The 19,779-nt window shown below is 51.0% G+C and overlaps 8 protein-coding genes across 8 annotated transcripts; 4 read left to right on the top strand and 4 right to left on the bottom strand.

Annotated features, from left to right (window-relative positions):
* Positions 1–245: 245 nt before the first annotated feature.
* LY79DRAFT_659948 (uncharacterized protein) lies at positions 246–1,417 on the bottom strand. Its single transcript, XM_060562758.1, has 3 exons — positions 1,100–1,417; positions 759–1,004; positions 246–688 (listed from the first exon to the last, which is right to left on the bottom strand). Exons 1-3 carry the CDS (start codon positions 1,313–1,315, stop codon positions 563–565), a joined length of 588 nt encoding a protein of 195 aa, XP_060413345.1. The 5' UTR covers positions 1,316–1,417; the 3' UTR covers positions 246–562.
* A 398-nt stretch (positions 1,418–1,815) lies between these two features.
* LY79DRAFT_580427 (uncharacterized protein) lies at positions 1,816–2,403 on the bottom strand (the record flags this gene model as incomplete). Its single annotated transcript, XM_060560105.1, has 3 exons — positions 1,816–2,019; positions 2,123–2,205; positions 2,322–2,403. 3 exons carry the CDS (start codon positions 2,401–2,403, stop codon positions 1,816–1,818), a joined length of 369 nt encoding a protein of 122 aa, XP_060413344.1.
* A 2,624-nt stretch (positions 2,404–5,027) lies between these two features.
* LY79DRAFT_556348 (uncharacterized protein) lies at positions 5,028–5,404 on the top strand. The gene is made up of 2 exons (XM_060558009.1): positions 5,028–5,093; positions 5,165–5,404. The coding sequence occupies exon 2, from the start codon at positions 5,222–5,224 to the stop codon at positions 5,378–5,380; it is 159 nt and encodes a 52-aa protein (XP_060413343.1). The 5' UTR covers positions 5,028–5,093; positions 5,165–5,221; the 3' UTR covers positions 5,381–5,404.
* A 533-nt stretch (positions 5,405–5,937) lies between these two features.
* On the top strand, positions 5,938–7,112 carry LY79DRAFT_556345 (uncharacterized protein). The gene is made up of 2 exons (XM_060558008.1): positions 5,938–6,340; positions 6,390–7,112. The coding sequence occupies exons 1-2, from the start codon at positions 6,303–6,305 to the stop codon at positions 6,895–6,897; spliced, it is 546 nt and encodes a 181-aa protein (XP_060413342.1). The 5' UTR covers positions 5,938–6,302; the 3' UTR covers positions 6,898–7,112.
* Positions 6,971–7,808, bottom strand: LY79DRAFT_688536 (uncharacterized protein; the record flags this gene model as incomplete). Its single annotated transcript, XM_060564698.1, has 2 exons — positions 6,971–7,513; positions 7,791–7,808. 2 exons carry the CDS (start codon positions 7,806–7,808, stop codon positions 7,043–7,045), a joined length of 489 nt encoding a protein of 162 aa, XP_060413341.1. The 3' UTR covers positions 6,971–7,042.
* A 2,403-nt stretch (positions 7,809–10,211) lies between these two features.
* Positions 10,212–11,233, bottom strand: LY79DRAFT_556342 (uncharacterized protein). The gene is made up of 3 exons (XM_060558007.1): positions 11,001–11,233; positions 10,806–10,934; positions 10,212–10,735 (listed from the first exon to the last, which is right to left on the bottom strand). The coding sequence occupies exons 1-3, from the start codon at positions 11,210–11,212 to the stop codon at positions 10,471–10,473; spliced, it is 606 nt and encodes a 201-aa protein (XP_060413340.1). The 5' UTR covers positions 11,213–11,233; the 3' UTR covers positions 10,212–10,470.
* LY79DRAFT_650329 (major facilitator superfamily transporter) lies at positions 11,226–13,484 on the top strand. The gene is made up of 6 exons (XM_060562535.1): positions 11,226–12,127; positions 12,181–12,241; positions 12,291–12,529; positions 12,595–12,991; positions 13,060–13,191; positions 13,254–13,484. The coding sequence occupies exons 1-6, from the start codon at positions 11,603–11,605 to the stop codon at positions 13,361–13,363; spliced, it is 1,464 nt and encodes a 487-aa protein (XP_060413339.1). The 5' UTR covers positions 11,226–11,602; the 3' UTR covers positions 13,364–13,484.
* Positions 13,485–17,978: 4,494 nt separating this feature from the next.
* On the top strand, positions 17,979–19,778 carry LY79DRAFT_517035 (flavoprotein; the record flags this gene model as incomplete). The annotated part of the gene is made up of 1 exon (XM_060554884.1): positions 17,979–19,778. The coding sequence occupies one exon, from the start codon at positions 17,979–17,981 to the stop codon at positions 19,776–19,778; it is 1,800 nt and encodes a 599-aa protein (XP_060413338.1).
* Position 19,779: the final 1 nt, after the last annotated feature.

Raw genomic sequence — 19,779 nt, 5'->3', positions numbered from 1 at the left:
TGAGGCTGCATAGCGCAACTCGGCTTATTAAAATGTCGCATTTCCACCGGGATTTTTAATCAAATACACCAACCGAGACATGTTTGAGTGACCCCCTTCTTGCTTGTCCTTACAAACATTATTGTGAAATGTTATGTTCCATCATTATCCTGCGTAGTAAGATTTCTGGCCTTAGTGTTGCGCTGTTTGGTGATTAATTATGTTCGTTGGCCGACATCAATGCAGAGTTTGTAAACACAAGTTCATATTTGCAAAACAGCATTTTATTCCGCATGTTGAATCGGATGATCGGGCTCAAAACTATTTGTAAACGAAAAGCAGATGTTTGAAGTATAACCCCACAGATCAGGCCTTCCTCACGACTTCCTACGCCGGCAACTTATGACCATTTCTAGTTCTTCGGACTTCTCAAATGCAGCTCAAGTAGATGGTTTCTAGTCCGAGACCTGATTTGATACGTTTGACTTGCTCATCCGGATTGTGGTGTTCTGGCTGCTCAAAAGACACCACCAGAAGATCAAGATAGTCCTTTCACTTTTTCTTCGACTGGTGGTATGATATTTTAGTTGAGGCTGAGGCCATTGTAGGCGTTGATGGCATTTTCAAGGGTCATGTCCAGGTTTCTTGCCTCAGCTTGGAGATCCTCAGACCGGCTCTGAACCATATCAATCAGGGCAAAAGCAATGGTCTTTCAATTCAAGTAGGTTAGCACTTAATCACATCGTTTAGGTATCTAGACCATCTTCCGGGTAACTTACGTCAACAACATTCTCAATCTGCCTCAGTACAGCCGCCACAGGTTGCCCAATGAAGGGGACGGTATTGAATAGACCAGCCTTGCCAATTAGGATGTTGAGAAGGACTTGGTGAACGCGTACGAACTCGCGGAAGGCGTTAAAGATGGCATCGGAATCAGCGCCAGCCCCAACTGGCGAGGTTCCTTGCATTTGTGCTATGGCAGTGGCAGCAGTGGAAACAATGTCTGTAAAACCGGCAATAATTTGCTAGTTAGGGGAGGTTGTTAGTATCTGTCCAAAATTAAGCGTGGCAAACCCTAGGTAGGTGTCAGACGAAGATAAAGAGTAAAGGGCCTAAATACCGGGAAGGGGCCCTGTCCAATAACAATCAGAGGCCCATTGATAATAGTGATGCTCTGTGCAGGGGCTTGAAGAGCCTGCGACTTTTGCGTGATCATCTGGATGTTGCTGACGATCTGAGCCGGCGTAACAGCCCGGGATTTTACGACGGCTCCTAGCACAGTCTCGCTAGACACAGCCAAAGCTGCAACTGCAAGCTTGAAGATTGAGAATTGCATTTTCGTAGTGGGGGAGAGAACCGATTAGGCTAAGAGAGGAGGTGTTTGAAAGGGTTGAAAGGGTTTGACTAGGTAGATGAGGAGGCGAATTGATGTGAAGTGATGATGAAGGATAGAGTCTGGAAAACAGGCGGGAGATGATCTCATTTTATACCTGAATCCTGATCCGAAGGGTGAATCCCTTGCCCATTGCAAAATTCAAGCACTTTGTTACTCTCACCACATCATGTTACTTTCAAGATAAAGCTGCAAAAGCCTCCATGCCAATGGACACCAGAGTGTCTCTCAACTAAGGGACGCAAAGCTCCCAGGATAGAAAAGATCACCACTCTCTCATCTATGCGAGTACCAGTCATTGTCGGATTTCCCTTGGTAACTTGACTCAAGGGGTAGCTGATAGCCCCAAAAGAGGCATAAAGCGTTATTCTATGGTCTTGGGAAGCGGAGAATCAAGACATGGCCCGCCGGTGTTCACCTTAGTAGATCAGGTGTTTGAGACTTCAGAGAAAATCCCTCTCCAGATTGAGAATATTATGTCCTGAAGTAGCAACCTTTGTGGGATCGGCTGCCGGGGGCTTGCGGAGCCGTGAACCCAAGACAAACGTCAACAATGTCTTCGACACTCCAGGACCCTGAGCGTGCTCTGGAGGGCTCAGAACTCTACCGTATCCACTAGCTAAACTGACAAAACGCCAGTAGTCAGGCTAACGGCAAATAGTCTAGCAGCTGTCGGCATAACTAAGCCATTTATAGAAAGCGGTCAACCTTTTGCTTAGCCCTCAACTGCTGCTGACGTACACAACTAACCTGTGCAGTATCTGACGAAGGTTTCTGCCAGCAAGCTAGCCCTCTTTCAGCTGCTGCGATATCTCTTACCGTTAGCGCGCGTACTAGCGGTTTGTCAGTTTACCCAGTGGATACGGTATACATAAGCAAAGGTGTGATATCATTGCCATTTTAGGGCATAGGATGCTCCCAATTACGCACCGGATGAAGGAAACATTACCTGTAGCATATCCTCCAGTCACGGCCGTTATGAGAATCAGATTGGCTAAGGTCAGAAACCCCCGTAACCTAAGACAAGCCATGCTTAAGGTCAAGAATTTTGAATCCTAAATAGGAAATCCCTTGACGGTCTCTTCCTGCTGAATTCTTGGTAGTGGGGCGAAGACGAACCCCAACCGATTCCTAACGAAGGATCTAAATGTCTTGGCGGATACCTAATGATCGACACTGCTATGCTTGACGTAACGTTGAAAAGAACACGCTTGGTTTCACTGTGACCTCCGGTATGCTGCTTCGGGAGACGGCCCTGTCACTGGTTCTCTCCTAGCTGAAGTTGGCGGCTAGCTAGCGCGTCTAGCGCCGGAGCTCGAGACAGTATGACAGCATGAAGTGTGGACCCATGGTAGTAGTCTGAGCAGCTGAAGCAGGCCCTTAGCTTCATTATTCCATGCTGTTAAAGTGCAGCGGCTTTTGGCGGAAATCTACCCAGGATCTGTCGACGCAAACTAAACAAGTGCACGGGACAGGCCGAACCCGAACAGGGTTGCAGATGCACGTCTACTAGTCTGCCCGATGACAATACTTGGCCTGTCTAAGTCGTTGTTTATATCACTAATCATGATGGGACTATATTCCGGGTTTAGACAGCTACACCAAACTTCCGAGTCCTAAGTAGGGAGAGTTACCCATTACACTGCGCTTCTGAAACAGATGCATACTGTTTAATAGATTGGTTTTCGCTTTGGGCCACCGACGAAGCCAAGTGGGCAGACGTCTTGAATGGAAGATTTTGGACGAAAAGTTTCCGTTGTGGCCATACCCATTTACCCGGGCGTGGGTCCTTGAAAGCAGCTTGACAGAACCCGGCTCCGGGTCGCTGGTGCTGATGCTTTTTAGAATGAATAACGATCGACATTCAAGCATTCCTCCGTAGTTAAAGGTATTTCTTATAGGAGAAAGGGACGTTCGTGAAACGGGATTCAGTAACTATGGGCCGCATTAGGAATGGGGGGAAACACACTTGACGATCAATTTTCCAAAGACCGCCAAGTGGAATCTTGACACATTATTAGTGGCGGCGACACGAAAGCTGGACAGGTGAAATGGCACCAAGATCGACGGTACACCTATACTGTGATTTCCTGCAAAGGACAATAATTGTATATCTAAATTATGCAATGTATGTATTTAGGTAAAAGTCTTTCCTCGGGAATCATGTAACACCGCTCAAGGATTGTGTGTCCAGTTTAAAACGGTGGGTATCTAGGTAGGTTAACGTTACAAGCTACATGTATGTACCCACGGAAATTTTGAACCGACGCTATCGAGGCAGCTGAAGCAAGCCCACTAGTCTATCCTCAGGATATCTCAGTGACTAAATGGCGTACCAAGGTATCAGACAACTGTTGAAATGTGTCATGAACCCAAGCGCCCGTGAAGTCAAGTAGAAAAGTGGTCGAGCCTTCGAACACATCTCGACGGCGATCGAGTCATGTTGGATATGGCCTTCGGACGTCTCAATACGCCAGACTCCATAACGAAGCGTGTATGCTCACAATATGCCCTTTACAACGACTAGATAGATCAATAAAGCTATAACACTATAGATTCGACAGTATAGTGTAAGATTAATTCCTAATACTGCCACATAGCTGTAACACCTGAATGGCGTTATGAGAAGAAAGTTATAGCGCAATTCTGGCCTCTATTATGAAATCAACAAAATTAACGCGTTGCGACCTGTTTCTGGGGGAACCGTCGTCCTGTATAAGGTATTGATGTGATTTTTTATTAAGCTTCACCGATGAATCCTGCTACTTCTTGAATACTATATACTTGACTCGGGTCTAGCAGTCTTGACCGTATGTTAATTGTGGATTCGTAGTCACCGAAACATTAATAACCCTTGTTTACCAGTAATACTAGGTTGTCCTTCAAATTGTAAGCGAAATACTATTGGTTTTAAGACTTGGGTGAATTTCAGGTACGGAAACCAATGGACGGCTCTCGATACAAGTATTTCTTCACATCGTTCAGTCTCATGAAAACCGCTCATTTAGGATCTATATAGCTTGGTTGGCCACTCGCGTCCCAAAGTTGAGAATCAGTAACGCTAACAAACTCCTGGTTTCCATGGTTGAAGACCCGTTGGGTCAAAGTCCTAACCGTGTAGCTTGAGAGCAAAAAGACCGAGAAATAGGTTCTGCAGACTTTTCACACTGGAGTCGTGAACGAGTTGTATTTGGCATCATCGAGACAAGCCGTAGCCGCTCGGAATTATCAATCCAAGTTGACATATGACTCAAGAAGTAATACTTATAGTAAGTGAAAAGTCAACTCTGGAACAGGCCTATGGCTCAGATTGCCAGTGGGAAAGGTTCATATTGAGACTCCTGACAGTTTCACAGAAAAGTTTCATCCTTCTATGCGAGCCTCTGATCCCTCTCCTGAGAATATGTCTTTGGCGACGTGATATGTCCATGAGAAGGCGCGCGCAGCACCAAGCCCAGGCTCCAAGAGCCAAGGGACGGATGTCGATGGTTCCCTAGCGCGCCAACCACAAGAGTTTTGTTCCGAGGTCCTAATCAGGATCTTGGCAACTGGCGCTGCCGCGCTTGTGCCAGGATATGGAGAAAGTTCATCATATCGCGCGTCTGCTGGTAGCTCTCGTGAGCCAAGATCCTTGGTAATTGGCGGAGGGACGGACCGAAGCCGGAAAGCCGAGAGCCCCAGAGATAGTAGAATGCTAGGCTCTTGACCCGCGTCCCAGTCACTTCCGTAGCCCAAAATTAGATGTCAGAAAGTTGGCAGTGAGCGAATTCGTGAGTCTCAAGTCCAGCAGACCTTCTAGGATGTCCTTACATTGGGCAAGACGCAAGAAAATCAAGCGGCTTGGCTATCATGGTCGCGGCCGGTACGCTGGACATCGACGGCGTGCCGCAGACTTCGGAGTACTTTGCAATTGAGGCTCGCGCGCCGAGCTACGAGGAGACTTGGACACAGAACAGAAGCTCATCACGGGAAAAAGTCACCAATAGACGCCAGCAGGGCGTCATGTAGCTGTATCAGTCACCGAGAGTGTCTAGCGACGTTGAAGGCACATAAAGCGGGCCGTTTGTGTCCAAAAATGCATAAATAAATATGGTTGCCTCTGGCCCACCAGTGTAGCACAGGTACTGGGTGCTGTTCAGTTGGCATAAGGACTTTTTGACCAGAAGGTACTTAACTAGCATAAAAACCCGTGTGCTGCTACAGCTGCTGCGATTGGGATACGACAAACACTGTCTCACAGCAGTGAGACTTTTCCGCCGTCAAAGATTTCCTTGCACAAACAGCGGTGGTGAAACTATGATACATAATCCGCGGTGCCTTTTGAGGTCGCACAGGTACACAATAATAATACTCTCAACACAGTCTAAAAAGCACAGTATAATTATTGTGCCCAATACTCAGCACAATAGAAGGTTTGTAGGAGAAAACACAATACCATGGAGCTATCCAGGTGTCTATCCACCCCATTGGCTACCAAAGTTTGACCTTACCCATACAGGTCAAGAGTATCTTGTGAGACAGTAAGGTGCTATAAACCTGACTAAGGTACGTTGCCAAGGCGGTCCCTTTTACAGTTGGCTGGCTGCTCTACCGTGTGTGGTCAAACGGTGAAGGTCCCCGAGAACTTACTGTAATTGGTCAAAAACCAAAGAGGTCGGTGGCCAGTCAACACGGGATCTCCGCAACTTCACCCCTGCAAGCCAAGACCCCAACGCCGAAAGAGGATGGTGGTTTGAACTCGTACACCGATGGACCGAACGAATGAGTACCAAGGCCTTGAGAAGAGGAGATCACCGGCGGTGTCACCTGCCACAGAGCAAGAACACAAAAGGCGCCCTCTTTCCTAGATGTCAAACTTGTTCTCTCAGTCACCTGTTCAAACTCTCGATATCTTGTTGCACAATCCTCGAGCCGAAAGTCATCGATCACAATGAAGTTTACCAAGCAGTTCTCAGCCATTGTCTTCATGTATGAATCTATCAATCACGCCGAGTGGGTATGTCACTAACGAGACCAGCGCGGGGCCAATTGCTGCCCAAAGCACGTCGGATCTATACTCGATACTCCCGATCGACTTGACCGCATCGGTTACCCTTCCGGTTGAGACGGACGGCACAGGCTCTGCCTGCCCGACCGTCACGGAGGTGACGGAAAGCTGCGCCACTTGCCCGGTGCCGCAGTGCCTCACAGTGTCCACTCTGACGCAGTCCTGCGGCTGCCCTACCCCGGTGCTGACGGAATATGTCTCTATTCCATGCAGAAATCCCTGTGCCCGCGTCGGATGCAGCACCAGCTACACCATCATCCCGGGAGAGGAATCTTGCGGCGGTACCGGAAGTGGAACTGCCACCGTCACGGCGTCGGTGACGGGGTCGACCACTGTCACGGCGACATCTACCGAGACACTCGGAACAGAAACCGGTGCGGCGACAGAGACAGGGTCCGGCGCTTCGACCCTGACGGCTTCCAGTTCTCCGACACCGAACGCTGCGAGAAGGTTGGGCGTTCCTTTCAAGTTTTGGTAGGCGTAATCCAGTGTTGTAGGAAGCGCCCAACACCCAACATGCGAAAGTGGAGGCATCTGGGAGATTATTGAAGGATTCAGGGAATGTTCCTTAACTATTTAATACTAGATTGCACCCGTGATTGAATGACAAGGAAAAGTCCAGCTTAAGTCGGTGCCCATGTATCAGCTGTCCAAGATTCCGGACTGAAATCCGGCCAGTAGAGCCCTTGTGCACCATCGTTGTGAATCGAGGCATCGATAAACTGCAAATCCAGAAGTGGCTGAGCCAAGGGCTCCTGAAGGGATGGTTCGTTAAGCGCCATGCCAGCCGTCGTGTGTTGCGTCTGGAAAGGCTGACCAAGGGTCACCGTATCGGTGAAAGAGGGCATGGTAGAAGGCGTGGCGGTCGACGTATCTCCTTCAGTGGCGTAGCCTCCCCGACGGGCCTGGGCCGCTGCCATGGTCCTCTTCATGGCATCAATGTGCTGACAGAACTCTTCTGCTGCGTAGTTGCCGTTATCCTTCAGCTGCGAGAGGAATTGGGCGGCCTCCTCGAACTGCTCCCTGTCGTTGTGGCTTTCCTTTCCATTCAGGAGGCTGGAGGCGGCGAGCACGGTGGCTGCCGAGAAGAGATACTGTGTGAAAAAACAGTCAAAGGTGGCGACACACTACGCTACTTAAGCGGAATCTTCTCACCCAGTTGCTCACCTAATTACTGCTGCTTTTAATGAGGTTGAATTCCGAGGAAGCTGGGGTATGGTGAGCGGGGGGGTGAGCAATTGTTGATGTTGGCGACTTGTTAGTGCGTCTACATGTTTCGTAACCCGTGTACAGATAACAGAACTTCGGTGACTGAAAATACATCCTCGTACTTAAGCGCCCAACCCCTGAATATCTCTTTTTTACTCTCACCTTTGGTTCCTCTTCCATTCTCTTTCGACTTCATTTCGATTCAATCCTCTACATTCTCACTGGGAATTCATATCTAGACTATCACAAAACCTCCCAATTGCTAATGCAGCATCTCACGTGGCTAAGCCATGGTGGAACTAACAAGAGTCGATTCGGTTCAGACCTTTTCTTTCCGAAGCCAACTGGCATCAAAAGGGGCTGGAAACTAGGAAGACCATTTATCGCACCGCGGGGAACTCGGAAGCCATAAATATGATGGGTGGTTTCTTCCCTGAGCTGAGTGAGTATTCCTCTCCAACCATACTGTAACTGCACACTCGCACTTCCAACCAGCATACATAACCCACACGGTCGTCTTTAGGTTCGTAATCGGGGGTTCTAAGAAGACGCAAGGCCTTCCGCTCTACGAGACTATCATTACCGGCGCAGTAGCAGCGCTAGGGGCTACAAGACAGACAAAGGCTCACTTCAAAGGTGCCATAGGCTTAAGCATCTCCGCAGCGGCAGTTCAAGCTGTCTAGCAGGCTGCAGAATAGGTAACAGAATGGAATAGCGGCAGGCTTCTAGCGCAAACTGACATTGCAGCATTAGCGGGGGAGGTTGGGATGAAGCTCGAGAGCCGAGGCAGAATGTAGGCAGCCAGTGCAGACAGAGGTTTCTCGAAGAGCACTTCCCCGTACAGAGCTAGTACTTCAAATCTCGGGATACTTGGTGCCCCTAGAGACGAATGCATATGGTCAGGTGCCATTAACCGTGTTAAGTCGACGCCATTTGCTAAATTTTAAAGGGTTGGCGGCCCGGACAAATCATTAGCTTCTAAGGTCTCGCATTTTGAACCAGTTCGTATTTCTGCCAGATATCAGATGGCACGTGTGATCGAACAGACAGCTGCATATTTCTGCATCTAAAGTCGTCCAAGAATAATTCCATAGTTCACATTCCGTCGTCTATCGGTCTGAGATCCGTCGACAGGTCGGCCGTTGGAATACTGGAGTTCCATGTCTCAACGTTGACCTTTCTTGCCTTAGGTTTCCCTTGGGCCGGGTCACGGGGGGACGTTGTTTCGCCCATGACCCCTTGGCAGAGGGATCCTGGGCTAGTAATAGAAGATAGGTTGCGTAGGCGCCTTGTGCTACCTAGATAGACTTGTTAGGCGTTAAACAATATCATCATCATCATCATCATCATGAGTTGGTCCTGCTCGGTGAGAGTCCTCTGGAATTCGGGACGATCCCCGGGGAAGGCTTGCTCAAGTAGGTATTTTGTAGGCAAGCACGCCTTACACCCTCTCATTCGCCATCTCCTTTTGACATTGTTCCAAATCTGGGCCGCAGAGAACTCCTAAAATGGAAATACGAATCAACAACGACGGACTACGTCTGGAGGGATGTCAACAGAGCGAGGGAAATTGTTCCATTGGAAACGCATGATCTGGAGCTGCGGAACTGTGGGCCAGATCAAGAGAACTCAGATATGAAATCCTAGAAGTCTTAAGATTCCCCCCCGAGGGGAAACGGCTCCGTGATTGTCTTCTCATCACTGTTCCCGCTTGCTTTTCATCACTGCTCCCGTAGGTCTACCATGGAGCAGACATGTAGCGACGGAGCTTGCTTCAAAGGAGTGTGGGCAGGGACTTTCCGACGCATCTCCATGCAGCAAGAACGTAGCTTCCTCGACGTAATAACAATCACTTCGACATGAGCAAGAAGAGGCCCACCCCTCCTTCCCTCAAGCAAGGTCAGCAGCATCGCCTGCTCACCTGCCTCCCGTCCTAGGCACCATCCCTTTATATTGTAAAAATGTGTCGAAAGATTCCAACACAGTCCCAATGATGACACGAAAATTGCTTTTCACCCCTGAGCCAGGAGCTTCGCTCCAATGTGCTAAGACCATATCAAACTGAGGGACCAGGACTTCCTCAGATGAGGGGTTCTTCTTTTTTATAACTTTCGATCCCTTCTTTTTTTCTTCCAAGCTTTCCCACCTTGAGAGCTACAAAGGTGCAAAGGGTACCAAAAGTTTCACCGCATTTACCTCTATAGTTATCTGGATTTTGCACGGTCACTCACACGTGTGTCTGGGAGCAAAACATATTTGCTATATCCATACACGGAGGATCGAACTACGACTTTCACAATAGCTACATATCAGAGCTTGAGAACCATTCCACCACTGAGCCTCACACGGTAGCATGCACAGTGAAGGGGGGCGGCAGGAGCGGCGCGGCAGGATGTGTCCTGGGGGATGGAGGTGCAGTCGGTCCTGCTGGTTTGATGTTGTGAGGTTTTGTGGGAGGCAAGAGCAGCCGCATCAAGCAATAGTCCCCGATCAAGGGAGCGCAGGGCAGGCTCGTCTCACTGAAGTTCACTCTATTTCGAGGTGCGCAAAAAACACCAGACAACCTCAGTAGTGAGTTTGGAAGCCTAAAGCGGTCATCATGGTGTACCGTGGGTGCAGGTATGCTAGCGATAAAGGAGACAACAAGGTCGAAAGGACCTCTGCATCGCATTCGAGCTCAAGCTATGGCGGTTATACCCTTGCTGTGCGTACATGTAGACTAATGCATTAGATGCCGACCATTCATCTATTGTGTGCTACCGAACTGCTACTCGCCCACGTCGATCTATTTATGGCGAAGGCACTGCACTACAGACAAATCAGATAACACCTCAGAGCGGAGCTAGGACCAATCAGAGGAAAGAGGAACAAGTCTTACTGCCACTTTCAGCTCATTGCCGATGAGGATCGGGGTATGCGGGATGTTCATGTCGAAGAACCAGGGACGTTCATCGAGCGAAGGAGGCGGGATGGCAACGGCGTTGTCCGTCGTCTCCATGACGGGCGCCACTGTGATTTCTGGAAGAAGGGCATCTGCGCGAGATTGTGTGGCCGCATTACTGGTGTTCTTCAAACGCTGGTTTTCGGCGATGAGATCATCAATGTACCTAAGCGTGGGTTTCTCTTAGCGACCAGGCTTGGGACGTTCTGAAGTAACAAGTATTAAGTAAGGCTGACCGTTGGCTGACTTTGACCATGCGGTTTCTTCGAGGATATGTGCATTCTGCGCCCTTGCTCACTTGCTGACAGTTTTTGCAGGGCTGTTCCCCGGAGCATTTCACCTTTCTGGAATGACATCGACGGCATCTGGCGCAAACAGTTGTGAACATCAATCATGAGACATTAATGGGGCGCAGAGAGGATGGTACCTACGCTGTTGGTTTGATCCTCGGACGGCTCGTACTCTTGGAAGATGTCGGAGCGGGTCGCAATGGGCCCCTGTCTTCCGAACTAGATATATCTCCTTCGGATGCCATGATGTTCAATCTGAATGCCGGCTCGGGCTGTAGGTGCTTATCAATCAAGTCGAGAGAAGATTGGTAATCTCCCCACATTATCGGCATCATGTGAATCCTGCCGAGCATATTCGTCACGATTCAACCCCACAGACCTCCTTTCCCCCACTAGTGGGGAATGAATAACCGGCCATGTTCCCAAGTCGGCGTCTTGTGGAGTTGCCGACTAGTTCTTCGAGTTATCAACCACTGAAATTGCATATCAGTCGCGATCCCGTCACAGACCCGGGCCGGTCTTGACGAAAGGTGTCATGCATGGTCCACTCAACGAAACATTTGAGTCACAGGAGAAGACTGGAATAATGGAAGAAATTTCGCCTCTCGAAGGATGCTTCCGAACGGCGGAGCTCCCGCGACTATAAACACCCGGGGAACCTCCCGGGTCACGGTCCGGTTTGAAAATGGTACAGCGTAGAAACTAGCTTCTCTTCATCTCTGTTCAATCCAAGAGACTCCAAGATGGGTTCGCCGAGCGCCGAAACCCCGGCCCAAGCACATACAGCCAACGTCCCTCAGTTCATGATTGCCGATCCATCCTCCGGCCCCGTTCCGGTTGCTCCTGCCCCTCTGCGGCCTGCCGCCATTGACGATGTGGTGATGGAGATGCCCACATGGCGTAAGTGGGTTACACTCTTCGTCGTCTGCTGGATGGCCCTGCCCGTCATCTTCTCCGGAAGCTCCATCTTGTCGGCGACGAACGAAGTCGCTGCTGACTTTGGCATATCAACGCATGCCATCACCACAGCCAACGCCGGTGTCTTCGTAGCCATGGCCATGTCCGCGCTGATCTGGCTGCCAATGACCGACATCCTTGGCCGAAGGACGACGTATCTGGTTGCCAACACTCTGTTGACCCTATGCTCGATTGGCTCGGCGGTGTCCAACAACTTTGCCTGTTACACGGCGACCTGGATCATTGGGGGGACGACGGGTCCGTTCTTCCTTGTCGCAGGGCAGACGATTCTGGTCGATATTTTTGATCCCGTAAGTCGGGCCTCCGAGCGTAATGTCTGAGACATCTCTGACAATTTGGAAAGACAACTCGCGGAACCGCTGTCGGCTTCTTCTTGGGCAGCTGCGTTGTAGCAAACACACTAGGTGAGTGGCAACTTGTAAATGGATTCTGCATCTATCTAACATGAGCTAGCTCCACTGACTGGAGGTGTAATTGTAAACTTCACTTCGTGGAGGGTGATCTACGGCGTCCAAGCGGGAATGGCGTTTCTCGGTCTGATCATGGCGTTCTTCTTCGTGCCGAAAGCTAGCGAGCTAGCTAAGCACCAGGCTGCAGAAAAGACCCCTGTGCGATCCCTAGGTGAACTTTGCCGTGCTTTCAACCCGATGGGGGTTTTCCGCCAGTTCAGATACCCCAATGTCCTCGCCGCCGTATGTTGCCTTCTTCGATGTCCGCTTCGATCAATGACTTACACATATTCTGATCCAATGCGTAGAACTTTGCGTGTGGACTTCTGGGCTTCAACCAGTACGGCTTACTTGGCTCGATCAGGCGTGTCATCAACCCGCGCTTCAACCTCACTTCCCCCCTCATCAGTGGTCTGTTTTACTTGGCCCCGGGCGCAGGCCTCTTGGTGGGCAGTACCATCGGTGGCCGAGTATCTGACTATACCGTGAAACGGTATATTCGCAAGCGAAACGGCCTCCGGCTTCCACAAGACAGGTTGAACAGCAGCCTCCCAGCCGTCTTTATCGTTCTTCCAGCCGGCACACTGATATTTGGGTGGAGCTTGCAAAAAGAAGTTGGTGGAGTGGCGCTGCCAGTCGTAAGCTCCTTCATCCAGGGCCTTGGGCTTATGTGGTCTTTCAGTGGTCTTAATACGTACTCTGCTGGTAAGTCTTCCTTTCTTTGTATATGCCTGCATTTTCTATGGCCAGCCATCTAAACCTCACTCCTACAGAGGCGCTTCCCGAACACAGAACAGCCGTTATCAGCGGTAAGTATGTCATTCAGTACATGTTTGGCGCTGGTAGCATCGGTGGCGTCGTACCAATGATTGATGCCATAGGCGTAGGATGGTCATTCACGATAAGTAAGCGTCCCTCTGTTCCTCTATGCTGATATTCGCACCGCGTGCTGACTGTGACGGCTTAGCTGCTCTATCGGCTTTGTCGGCCGGGGTGTTGCTGTTGATGATCTCCAAATTTGCATCCAGAGCCCAGAATTGGGTTGAGAAGAGCGACAGCAAAGATTCTGATGACTGATTCCTCATTGGTAGTCAGCGCGGTGCCATGGATACAGGGTCCAACATCACTAGACTCGCACAGAACATGGCGTTTGTGAATTTTCTACTACTCTATAATTACAACGCTTGAATTTATTTTCTGAAATAATTTAATATTCATTTATTCATTCAAGGCATTTTACGTTGGAAAAAGAGGTTAGATTACGTGTGCTCTTCGCTGTGATCAGCAGAGGAATGATGGATCACAGTCTGCCTTGTCACATATCACCATTCTCAGCAGCAGATCAGTCTTCAGGAAATACTCCAGGAGTCCAGTGAACTACGTGACTCGATTCAACCCTTGTTCCATGTCTTCGGCTTCCAACCACTCTTGGCATGCGTGTGTGCCTTGTCGACCCAATCGATGGCCTAATCGCGTTCAGTGTTCGCCTCAGCCGCAGCCTTGTCAGCACAATAGCTTCGTAAGCCCCTCATTTCCACCGCAGAGAGAGCGGGAGCTCAAATTTTAAGCATCCGCCATTGACTTCCAAGTCATATATGGTAATTTATTTCTTGAAGCAAACGGGGGTTACTTTCGATCCGGTATTGCACGCTGGGAATAAGCCATCAAACACGTCCCGTTTTGGAGGAACTAATTCTGGATTCACAGCAGCTTTCCCTAGGTTATCTATTTTATTTCGACAAAGTTCCAGCCATGCTTCTCAGAATTGGATGGTCCATGTCGTTGCGCCAAGACTTTGCACTGCTCTACCCTCAACGTCGTCAAATTCAAATCTGGATGTGCAAGTACACAATCGTAAAGGTCGACATTTACAAGAAAGTTGTTACTTACGTTTAAAAGTTAAAGTCTCTTTGCAGTCAGCTACAAACTATTCTTTTCACGTCCTTCGATTCTGAGTTTAAACCCCTTGAGAAGAGCCTTCGGAAGCGAAATTGGGTGTTCTTCCTCCTGCGTGCAGTTTGTACTTCAAGGGCGACAATAAGCCATCGGCTTTAAAGACTCTTCTGGAATACGCAGAAATTCATTCAGACGTGGAAGTAGAATACAATCTGTTTACGGATACGCACTCTGCGAGAGCTTCACTAGAGACCATCGCCCTTTTCACGATATCGAAGATGCTCGGCGACGACAACTTGATTGAAGATGACGGATTGACCGGGAACAAAAGCTTATTGATGTTTTTGGTGAACCGAATTCCACACATCAACGCAATCTTACACAATGGCAAAACTGTTTTGCAAATGGCCGTTGAACGCCCTACGATAGACTGGGGATTCGTAGTCGACCTGACCAAGAATGGGGCGGACCCAAATGTCCTCGATGAAACAGAATTGAGCTCCACTGCATCTCGCTTGCGGCGGATGACTCAAGACGATTGGGCGCCATCGCGAGCCCGAATGTTTTGAGTGACAATAGATTTACACCTCTTATGCTTTTTGCTTTCCGAGGAGATGACATCGCGATCCAGGATCTGCTACGAACAGGAGCTGATCCGGATCATCAGCTGGGAAGGTCCGCTGCGCAGTAGAAATCCGTCAAAGATTTGCTTGGAGACTGGAGACAAGACTTGCCAGGTTTTACTGGGCGTTCAATGCAATGAATGCAACGATAAACCATAGCTTTGAAGGTGACACAGCACTGTCTTTCGCAGTCAGTCGTCTCGAGTTTTACTACGAGATGCTAGGAAACAATTTCATTTCCAGGCGTCGTTGGCCAAATGGCAATTCCTCTATTGAGAAGTGGTCAGATTCTCCTGGGTTGGGAAGGGAGGTGTTGGGGAGCTGGGCCTTGCAAAGAAATAGGTGGATTGTGAGACAACCGTATCGGCGCTGCTAGCGTCGGTAGCATTCGAGCATCAAAAGTCTATAGCTAAACGACTTCGTCAGTACCAAGGGCTTCACCTTTGGCATATAATCCTGGATGAGTTTCAACCTTATCACGACTGACCATAGCTAGTAGAGAGAGCCGGAAGATGGAGGAGCATCACAGATTGTGTTCCAAGTACTCACGAGGATCTAGCTCAAATATATGCCGAGATCTTTGGTTATCTGTATATGGGTGTAAGGCTTTGCAACATTACTCGCCCCACTTCAAGTCGATCGTGTGAGATCAGTCCCATAACGTATCCGAGCGGGTAGTATGCTGAGAGCTGCAAGGACGCTGCAAAGAGAGAACCGAAGAGTAGCAAGAGAAGGCGGCAAAGAAACGACAGTGGAATGACGTCCTCGGGGACAGCTATGCAGAAATTGAAAACTGGCCATGGCTGTTGTCGTGGTAGTTAGTGGCTTATGTCAGCCGAGCTTATCTGGACGGGTCAGTATTTATTACTGTAGTACAGTACCAGGTCATAAGTCTGGCGACACCAATAAGGGCAACCAATCAAGCAACTAGGATCCCACCGTGCGACCCATACTCATAAGAGAGTTACACAGCATTATCATAATAACATTAACCGGACTGTTTAGCCCTGGTTTATGTGAGGCAAGCATAATGTGACCCTTATTTGTGTCGCCAGACTTTTGACCTGGTACTGTAGGTATGTAAGGCTCATCTCCCCCTGTCGTTGTGGTAAGGAGTGACCGGGGTCTCGCATGACGACCTCCTGCCGGTACTACCTACACTGTAAGGGACGAGGGCGAGTCGAGACGAGTTCACAATTAGGTAGGGATATGTAGCGTGGTAGGTGGTAGCCGTGCCGGCGGGATCCGGTGCCGATGACACGGAGGACCCCCTGCGGGGTGGAGACCGAGACGCGTCAAACTTAGCGCAATCCGAGTCGAGAAGGGGGCTGGACGGAGTTGCTTGGCGTTGATGTTGAGACGACGCATTACACACAGCATCTTGCGGGTGTGCCGTAAGGCAAGCAAGGATGTGCTGGCGGTGTTGGAGGATGACAGCCCCACGGCGTGTATGACGATGGCGATATGATGAAGAGGCAGAGTGTCAAGGGGTTTAGTGAGGTGATGATGCGAGATGTGAGACGGGTAAAGGTGGTGATGGTGGTGGTGATGATGTGGGATATTTGGTTTAGCTGGAAAGGAGGGAATGTTCCGGATGGCGGTGTCTTTTTGCTCCTTCTTCATCCAGATCCAGGGGGAAGGAAGGCGCAGATTGAGCTGAGGTACGTGTCCAAGCAGCAGCAAAAAAAAAAAAAGGATTGGGCCGCACCTCCTTCCTCGTGTGTCGTGTGTCTGTCTCACACGGAAAGAGCGGTGGTGACGTAGCGGGCGCAGACAGAGCGGGAACCACACACGCAGAAGGCGGGGGTGATTAGGTAATGAAGCGTCCGCTGGACCAGCATCCACGGTTTGATTGGCGGCAGCGTCTGACCTTTCTCTCGGTTATCATATCTGCATTTCCAATCATGCAACCGCTGCAAATCCAGCATATACTCAGTAGTGTGCAGTATGATTACGGAGTACTACAACATGGATATATAGGCGGTAACTGATAGCAGTGAGGCGTATAGAACAGAACAGCGAAGCGCAGCGTGGCCAAGCACAAGGCAAGGGAGGGCACTGGAGATTTGCCGTTGGGCACTTACTGTCTGTACCTAAGCACCTTGGGCAGGCAAGTGCGTAGTGCGTAGGTACATCGTAGGTAGCTACCTTAGCAAAGTATCTTCGCTTCCAGGTACATCCCACGCCCATTGGGCATTCTACACTAGATACTACCTACATTGTACATTCGTATCGCCCCTTCTGCCAACGTCCCTTCCCTTTGCCCTACCCCCTGCAGCACTTTTCCCCACTCCTTCGTCCTGTTCCTTCCGGTTCTCCATTGTCTGCTACGTCTCGTCTCGGCTTGACTTCCACGACTCGACTCGACGACACGACGAGTGTCATTTCTCCCCTCTGCCACGCCCGAGGAACGACCCTTGTCTGCCACCGCAACACGTCCATTCGTCTAGCGTCTAGCATCCAGCGTCCAGCCCTACCTTTATCCCTTGCTTGTTCCCGGCCACCGACGACCAGCACGGTCCCACGCACACGTCGAACCCAAAGGTGGAATTAAGGAACTCGATCCCCCATGTCATGGTGATGCCACATGTTGCGGCCCAGATCCATGTCGTTTTCTTCCCGCCGTCGCCCGCAACCCTTCCTACTGGCCGACCTGGCTTCCTAACCCAATATTTGACCGACTACCGCACGTACCTATCCCGCAAGGCCTTGCGGATGCACCTCCCGGAAATTATTGGCCCGTCGCTGCTGCACTGCACACACCGCAAACTACCCAGTCCGCAAACATCACAAACACACTACCGCCACTGACGGCCGACAAACCCGTTCTGCATCACCACTGAGATTCGATCCAATACGTATAGTATAGTCTTTCCACCATCACCATCGCACCCGCTTTCTTGTCTTTACGACCTCCTTCTTCCTTCACCACCGCCATCTGCTGAGCGACTTCCTTCACCATCTCTCTTCTAGCGACCGACCCGAACAATCTCGAAATCGTCTCTGCCCAATCCAGCCTTTGGATCTAACAACCTACCGCTACTCCGACTCCTGCCACTTTTTGATCTGTCTGATATCGACACGACCTCAAACAGCCCGTACGAACCCGCCGTCCTCGAAACGGCCCCGACCCTCGCCATCTCCCCTTTCGACCGCCACCAGAGCATGCGTCAATGGATCCCCCCGATCCCTTACCGTTGCGCATAACGCGGAGCGCCTCCTCTTCCTCGTCCCTCCACTTCAAGCCTCGCGATCGGAAACTACACCTGCTGGTCGCCGCCAACGGCCCTCGCGACATATCATGGGCCCAGACCCTCGTCGTCCGCCTCTCCAAAAGCTCCGCTATTGAGATGCGCGCCATCGTTGATGACGCAGTCCCCCGCCTCAGCCAGACCGTCATCACCATGCAGAATCGCTCCATGACCCTTCCACTCGGCCCCTCGCGTGCAGGCTCCGAGGCCGACGTCGACGATGTCGAATTCTACCGCCAGCAGGCCTTTGAGCTGGTTGAGTGGGCCGACCTGCTCGTCCTCGCCCCCATCGACGCCGATAACATGGCCAAGATGATGGTCGGCATCGCCGACACCTTCCTCCTCGAGGTTCTGAGAGGCTGGGACACGGCCAAGAAGATACTGCTTGTTCCCGGCATGAGCACCCATATGTGGGAGAACCCCACCACCAAGAGACAGCTCAACAAGATCAACAGCAAGTGGCCGTGGATTCGCGCCATGTCGCCCATCCTGTGGCACTACGACGGCTCCCACAAGAACCCGAAGCGAATCGTCAACTGGAACGGCTTCAACGACGTGCTTGGTATCATCAAAAACCAGGCCGACCTGCTCGGGCTAGGCCGCGACGTCGACGTCGTCACGCACCTCGGTTACCTCGCCTCGGGCGACCCGCGAGTCTACTCGAACCTGCCGCCCGAGATCTGGACCATCATTCTCGACTACGCCGGCGACTGGGAACTCGCCCAGGCCTTGGGCATCTTCACCAACCTGCCCATGCCGCATCCTTGGAAGCTGCAGCCCAGGGACCCCAACAACCCGCTCAAGGTCTACGAGCACGAGCTCGAATGGCTTGTTCTCACCTGCGACTCGACTTCCATCTGCAAAAAGCTCCTCCAGTCCCCACCAACCTTCCACGAACTCCCAGCCCTCGTCATCAAACTTCTCATCCGCTTCTCGCTCATTGAAGTGCTCACCTGGATGGAAGCCAACCGACCCGACCTCTTTCAGGCCTTTGACGGCAAAGTCCTCCCGACCAAAGCATCCGCCTACTTCGGCCGCCCCGATGTCCTCGACTACTGGAAGGAGAGTCGGTACTTCCGCGGCCGCCATCAACAGTGCTACGATGCCGAATCCCTCGACGGCGCATCCAAGAACGGCTACGTCCAGGTTCTCGACTGGTGGTGGCGCCGTTCCGGTCTGCCGCTCCGCTTCACCGAAGCAGCGCTTGAGCAGGCCAGCGGCAAGGGCCACCTCCTCGTGCTCGAGTGGTGGCGTGACGCCGCCGCTCAGGATGACACCATTGTGCTGAGGCCCGGCAAGTCGCTCTTGTGGGCCGCTCAGCATGGCCAGGTGGATGTCCTCCGATGGTGGATGGCGTCCGGCATCCCCGTCGCCCACGGGGACGGCGTAGCTAAGATTGCCTCGCGCTGGGGTCAGGTCGGTGTCCTTGAGCTCTGGCGGAAACTGAAGGGCGATGACAAGCTTGCATTTGACGGCGAGGTGCTCGTCCAGCCAACCATCCACCAGCACATTGGCGTACTGGAATGGTGGCGCAAGTTCGCATACGGCGAGCTCGAAGGCATGGAGGGGCGGAAGCAGCGCGTCGAGTACAGGACGTGCGACATTGAAGAAGCGTTGGAGGATAGCATCGGTGACCAGGAGCAGGTGCGCAGGTGGTGGGCCAGCAACGGGCTCAACCTGGGTCTCCGCAACGTCGAGTGGATGAGGCCCAGGTATCTATAGG

Source organism: Colletotrichum navitas, assembly GCF_030913465.1.
Source record: "Colletotrichum navitas strain CBS 125086 chromosome Unknown LY79scaffold_36, whole genome shotgun sequence".
In the NCBI taxonomy this organism is placed as follows: domain Eukaryota; kingdom Fungi; phylum Ascomycota; class Sordariomycetes; order Glomerellales; family Glomerellaceae; genus Colletotrichum; species Colletotrichum navitas.
Note: the sequence above shows the minus strand (reverse complement) of the source record. Positions and strands in the feature narration are given on the sequence as shown.

Excerpts from the sequence above, each read along its gene's own strand:
- LY79DRAFT_556348 (XM_060558009.1), top strand. The coding sequence starts at position 5,222 with ATGGTCGCGGCCGGTACGCTGGACATCGACGGCGTGCCGCAGACTTCG.
- LY79DRAFT_659948 (XM_060562758.1), bottom strand. The coding sequence starts at position 1,315 with ATGCAATTCTCAATCTTCAAGCTTGCAGTTGCAGCTTTGGCTGTGTCT. Across the intron at positions 1,005-1,099 it reads TTGGACAGGGCCCCTTCCCG|CAAATTATTGCCGGTTTTAC; the intron begins GTATTTAGGCCC and ends TCCCCTAACTAG. Across the intron at positions 689-758 it reads AGATTGAGAATGTTGTTGAC|ACCATTGCTTTTGCCCTGAT; the intron begins GTAAGTTACCCG and ends TTGAATTGAAAG.
- LY79DRAFT_556345 (XM_060558008.1), top strand. The coding sequence starts at position 6,303 with ATGAAGTTTACCAAGCAGTTCTCAGCCATTGTCTTCAT. Across the intron at positions 6,341-6,389 it reads TTCTCAGCCATTGTCTTCAT|CGCGGGGCCAATTGCTGCCC; the intron begins GTATGAATCTAT and ends TAACGAGACCAG.
- LY79DRAFT_650329 (XM_060562535.1), top strand. The coding sequence starts at position 11,603 with ATGGGTTCGCCGAGCGCCGAAACCCCGGCCCAAGCACATACAGCCAAC. Across the intron at positions 12,128-12,180 it reads TGGTCGATATTTTTGATCCC|ACAACTCGCGGAACCGCTGT; the intron begins GTAAGTCGGGCC and ends CAATTTGGAAAG. Across the intron at positions 13,192-13,253 it reads AGGATGGTCATTCACGATAA|CTGCTCTATCGGCTTTGTCG; the intron begins GTAAGCGTCCCT and ends GTGACGGCTTAG.
- LY79DRAFT_556342 (XM_060558007.1), bottom strand. The coding sequence starts at position 11,212 with ATGCTCGGCAGGATTCACATGATGCCGATAATGTGGGGAGATTACCAA. Across the intron at positions 10,935-11,000 it reads CCGAGGATCAAACCAACAGC|ATGCCGTCGATGTCATTCCA; the intron begins GTAGGTACCATC and ends TGTTTGCGCCAG. Across the intron at positions 10,736-10,805 it reads ATGGTCAAAGTCAGCCAACG|GTACATTGATGATCTCATCG; the intron begins GTCAGCCTTACT and ends ACCCACGCTTAG.